At 45.3% G+C, this 5,725-nt stretch overlaps 1 protein-coding gene across 2 annotated transcripts in view; it reads right to left on the bottom strand.

Annotated features, from left to right (window-relative positions):
- The window catches only part of BCL7B (BAF chromatin remodeling complex subunit BCL7B), a 15,720-nt gene extending 10,262 nt beyond the window's left edge, over positions 1–5,458 (bottom strand). Inside the window, exons 1-2 of one of the 2 annotated variants that reach the window (XM_019646794.1) lie at positions 5,213–5,458; positions 1,949–2,024 (exon numbers count right to left, since the gene is read on the bottom strand). In XM_019646794.1, the coding sequence (XP_019502339.1) occupies positions 1,949–2,024; positions 5,213–5,304 (168 nt within the window). In that variant the 5' untranslated portion in view covers positions 5,305–5,458. Of the gene's footprint in view, positions 1–1,915; positions 2,025–5,212 lie in introns of both variants that reach the window. The other variant, XM_019646793.1, reaches the window with a different exon arrangement.
- Between the last annotated feature and the right edge of the window lie 267 nt (positions 5,459–5,725).

Here is a 5,725-nt window from a genome sequence, read left to right as displayed (position 1 = left end):
ACAGTGAGTAGCCAGCAGCCGCTGTGAGCGGCTGTCCAGAAGCCAGCGACTGATCTGCCTCATCCGGGAAGACAGCAATGATGGTGCCAACTTGGACCAGTGAAGCAACGTCCTCCACAACTGGACTGAAGAACAAAAGGACAGCAACTTGTCTGTTCCCCTTCCCCCAATTCCCCAGCGCTGTTCCCATCCCCTAATTCCCCAATAAACATCTTAAAAAAAAAAAATTAAAAACTTCTGTTACTCAAGGCAGCATAAACAGAGTAAAAGTTAAGCCATGGGATGGAAGACGTATATATGGGTAGTATATAATTTAAAGCATTTGTGTCCAGAACACACAGAATTCCTACAAGTCATAAGAAAAATACTACAACCAAATAGACTTAGAGACTTCCTAAAAGAGGACACCCAAAAAGGCTAGTAAACATTGCAAAAGTGTTCAATGTCATTAATAATTACAGTCATCAAATTAAAACCACAATGAGATATCTTTACATATAAGTCTAAAATGCCAATTATTGATGAGGATTTGGAGCAGTGAGAACTCTCAGAATTCCCACTGTGGGAACATAAACAGGTACAATCACTCACATTGGGAAATGGTTTAGCATTAGCTAGTATAGGTCAAAACACACAGACCCTACTTAAGACCCAGTAATTCCACTCCCAGGAATATGTCCTAGGAAAATGCATGCACATGTTGACCCATATACTGAATTAGAATATTCACAGAGCATTGTTCCTAGTATCCCAAACTAGGAACAATCCAAACATCCATGTACAGCAGAATTGGAAAGATAAATTATGGTATAGTCCTATAATGAAATTCCATACAGCAACAAAAAGGCACAAACAGCTTCAAAGACAACATGGATGAATTTTATAAACATAACGCAGAGCAAAAAAAGCAAGGCCCACAAAAATAGACACTGCGTGATGCTGTTTATATAAAGTTTAAAATGTTTACAAATTACTAGAGCAGGGGTAAAAAAAAGCAAAAGTAGGAGCATGATTTCCTGTAGAGGAGAGGAACAAGATGCTGGGAAGAGTCACACAGAGGCATCTGGGAGAGTTGGCAATGCTCTATTTTTTGACCTGGGTTTTTACGACAAGGGAATTAGCTTTATATTTATTCACTATACTGTACATTTATGTTTTATATACTTTTCTGCATGTTTTGTATTTGAGATTTTTCAAAACAATCAGGAAAAAAAGTTGGAGACAATCTGGGTGCTTTATTACCCAGGGAATACGTAGACAAATATGGTCACTGTATATAAGAGAATACGATGCAAGAGTCGAGTTAAGTCTATTTACAATTATAGAAACATGGAAAGTTCTCAAAAACAAGGTTGAACAAGAGAAGAAACAGAGGTTTATAGCACAATGCTATATATAGATGTAAATGTTTAAATACCAGTATGAAACAATGCTTTGTATTTTTCAAGAATACACTGGTGTCCAAATAAACCCATGGAGGAATCAGAAAGGCATATATACAAATGCGTATAAAACACATAAAAATACACTACAGTGGGTAGCTAACAGGATAAGAGCAGGAGTCAGCAAACTTTGTCTTAAAGGGCCAGATAAATATTTTACACTTTGCAGGCCATTAGGTCTTATGGCAACTATTCAACTCTGCCTCTGTAACTCAAAAGCAGCCACACAATAAGGAAACCAATTGGCATAGCTGAGTTCGAATTAAGCTATACTGACAATCACAGGGCGCAAGCCTGGCCTGTAGTTCACCAAGCCCTAGAAAAGAGGAATGGGTTAAGGAAAGGAAATAAAGAGAATAAATAATAAAAAGAGGCTTTGTGTGGACCAACGACAGAGTGCCTTCAACTCAATCTGGGAAAATATATTTCTTTATAGTTAAGAGGCAATCAAAAACAGAGAAAGAAAACGGTACCTTTTTGTTGTTGGGATTTTCTTCCACACTTACCTCCTTGCTGTCTGTCACAGGAACCCACTTAAATATTCTAAGGGATGTGTCACCCACAGTCACCCACTTTTTCTCCCTAGAAAAAAAAAGACACTTCTTAGGACTGATAACAATAAAATAGATTTTCTGTTCATAACTTGTGCTTTCCTATGTCTCAGCAGATCATTCCTTTAATCTTAAATGCCTTCTAAACTTCCTCTGTCAAATTATACCTTACTGTTCAGCAAAAATTTCTCCCTTCCAGAAAAACTTCTCTGTTAAATATCTTTGGCTCTGAACTCTCTACTTGCCACCTTTCCTTACATACAGTGTACCAAAATCTTTTTCGCTCACAGACTACACCAATATCGAGTAGCAGCACATTTTCAAACTCAGGTATCTACCTGGCATCACTTATTTTCCAAAAATTAATTCAATTACATTGATACTTATAAAGCCCTACTATACAAAGCTCTGCAGGATATAAAAGATGTATAAGATATGGCCCCTACCTTGGGAACTCATAGGAATGAAAAGATAAGGAAATTATTGTAATACACGAAGGTGGCAAATTAGTAGAGAAGGTTGAAAAACAGTAAGACTATGATATCTCATAAAGGGGAGAACTCCTATGACTCCTGTGGAACTCTGGGTTGAAACACGATCCCATTTAAAAATAATCGCAGGACAGGATTCTTCAAGCTAACAGAACCAAGCCTTACACTGGCTCCTTGAAGAGGTGAAGGCTAAGCCATGGAATAACTGCTTTAAGGTTTTATTTTACGAAGGAAATAACTTTTGAGATAAGCCTTAAAAAAAAAAAAAAAAAGTAGCTTTTTTTCTCCCCCAGGCACAGGCACATACCCAGGGAAAGGCAAGTGATATTCTTTTTTTTCTTTTTTTTTTTTTTAAAGATTTTACTGGGGAATTGGGGAGGGGAACAGACAAGTTGCTGTCCTTTTGTTCCTCAGTCTAGTTGTGGAGGACATCGCTTCACTGGCCTATGTTGGTATTGTGATCATTGCACTCTTCCCGGCTGAGGCAGATCGGTTGCCGGCCATTAGATGGCCGCTCACAGTGGCTCACAGCAGCTGATGCCGGCTGCCGGCCGCTCACACTGGCTTACGACAGTCCACTGCAGCCCCACTGCAGCCTATGCCATCGTTAGCAACTCCCGGCAACCCAGCTCCAGGTTGAGCTGTTGTTCACCATCTTAGCTGTAGAGGGCGCACCGTCACTGGCCCATGTGGGATCTGAACCATGGGCCCTGCTGCTCATCGCTCTCGCTCCCAAGCCAACTCTTAACCAACACGCCACTTGGCCGGCCTGGCAAGTGATATTCTGGAATAACGCAGTAAATCATGGACAAGCAGAGGTGGGGAGCCTGAGGTATAAGTTCTGAAAGTTTCAGGTCCAAATTTGAGATTACAAAAAAAAGTAACTGTTGCTACCAATGATGCTGTTCAGCAAATAATGACATCACAGAAATGTGGAGACTGTGATGAAACAGAACAAATGAACTAAAGACAGGATATTGGAAGTTAATTCCTGAACAAGACACTCCATTTTCTCATTTATTCAACAAACATTTACTATAAAAGAGCCTGTGCTTGGCCCTGGGCACACAGGGAACAAGATGCAGTCTTTACCCTCACGGAGCCTGCATTCCAGTTGGAAACAGACATAAAATAACTCATGTCACAATCAATCACTTAACCATTAGGTTTAACCACATGAAATTGCCATTTTTGTAGGTTAAAAAGTCAAATATAGGATATGTCTTATGGTTCAACCTAACATAATTGTGGGAAGTTCTATGAAAGGGGCCTGATATAGACAGGGGAATCTTGAAATGTGTCCCTTAGGAATCAAGTTTTGAGCTGAGCTAGGAGTTAACAAGGCAAGAGGGAAGTGAGGGCAGGGGAAGGATACCAGGCAGCTGGGACGGGTAGTGTGGTTGCAACTGCTTTAAAGATGGCAGCAGGAAAGAGGGACACTGGGAAAGAGGGCAGTTTGAGCCAGGAAGGCCCAGGTTTGGCCTTAAGAGCAAGAAGAGGTCACTGGAGCATTATTTTCAAAGCAGGGGAGTGCTATGATAAGATTTGCACTTCAGAAAAATCAAATCACTCTTGAGTGCAATGCGAGGAACGGGCCAGCGAATGAGCAAGAACTGAAGGAAACAGGGAGGTCATAAGGAAGCGGATACAGAGTTCTGGGTGAGAGGATGGTCATCTGGCCTAGGATGCTGGTGGGGACACAGATCCCCAGAAGAGAAAGGTGTACCGATTCTTAGGTTTCACAAAAAAACCTAGGAAGATTAGATTTCGAGGAGGAAAAATCATGATTGTTTAACTTATGTTTATAATGGGTCCCAACTATACACGAAGCCCCTGGATATAAAGAGATAAGGAACTTGATTTTGTAGGGAAATGGACAAATAAACACGCAAATAAAGTCCAAGGTAAGAAAGCCCCTAACGGGGGTGGAGGGTGAGGGCGGGAGGGCTAGAGGAAGGCTTCTTGGATGGATAACAACCACACGGCCTTTAAAATTATTAGTAGTGATCAGCTAAAAAAAAGCACTCAATAAGTTGGCGCAAATAACTAGCTGTAAAATTGTGATAATACATCGGAGTTCCTGATACAAAATAGGCGGTCAACCGGCGCCTGCAATGAACGTGACATGAGTCATTTACAGAGATAGGTCTCGACTCCTCTAACAGCTCCCAGGGCACCAAGCGAAAATGCCTACCCAGCTCGCAGCGTGCGGGCCTGTATTAGGGGAAAGACAGGGTTCTGATTCCGACGATCACGCTTGCTTTCCGTGGCAGACAGGTATCGAGAACCTCTCACCAAACTTAACCGAGTTAATACGTACAGCGCTCATTGTGGAGGACAGGTTACACTCAGATTGTTTGCTATTATATGGGTCAGTTCACAACGCAAAAGGCTCCAGAGGCTGGAGGACAGAGAGACCAAGGCAGCGCATGCACGGATTTAAGTAGCGATACTGCGTTGACCAAGGCGACCGGAAGCCGGCAGCTCCTCCGAGACGCACCGCCCACTCGCAGGTGGGCGGAGCCACGAGTCGGTCGAGCCACTGATTGGTCGTGACCGGTGCGCCCTCTGACCTCACGCCGACGCGAGCTGCACCCTCCTCCCGCCTTCTCTAGCTCCCCCTTCCCCCCAAGCGCCCGCCAGTAGTCTCCCATCCCGCCCGGTAGTCCGGCGCTCCTCTGGGCCTGTTTCGGGAACCCCCACCAGCACCCTCGTCCCGGCCCCTCACCATTTCCGCACTTTCTCGATGGCCGCCATCACCTTCTTGATGTCATCCTTGGCCCGGCTGCGGGTTTCGGCCCTGACCGACCGGCCCGACATGGCGGCGGCGGGAACAGCGGGGGCCCGGGCACTGTCCCCAAGACGCGGGGAATCGCGCGCCTCACGCGTCGCCACCCGCCCGCCGCAGCAGCGTCACCGAGGCCGTCGCCCCCTCCGTGCGCGCGTGCGCGAGGAAGCGCGCGCACCCGCCCGCCCCTTGGGGCGCGAGGTCTCAGCGCGCCTGCGCGCCCCGCCCTGGGCGTCCCTCCCTAGGTGTCCCGGGAGCCCCTTTCGGCCCCAGGCGGACCGGGGTGGGCAGCGAGCAAGAAGTGTGTGCTGTGGGCTGGTGGAGGTGCGAGGCGCTGCCAGTGGGATACCTGGTTCTTTCCCAGGGGATTTGGAGGTCAGCACCTTAGTCCTCTCGCTAGGGTTGCTGCCATTACCTGTGTTTAATGGATTTGACCCTAATGGGACCGCGGTT

The sequence above is a fragment of the Hipposideros armiger genome, unplaced genomic scaffold (assembly GCF_001890085.2).
Source record: "Hipposideros armiger isolate ML-2016 unplaced genomic scaffold, ASM189008v1 scaffold_107, whole genome shotgun sequence".
In the NCBI taxonomy this organism is placed as follows: domain Eukaryota; kingdom Metazoa; phylum Chordata; class Mammalia; order Chiroptera; family Hipposideridae; genus Hipposideros; species Hipposideros armiger.
Note: the sequence above shows the minus strand (reverse complement) of the source record. Positions and strands in the feature narration are given on the sequence as shown.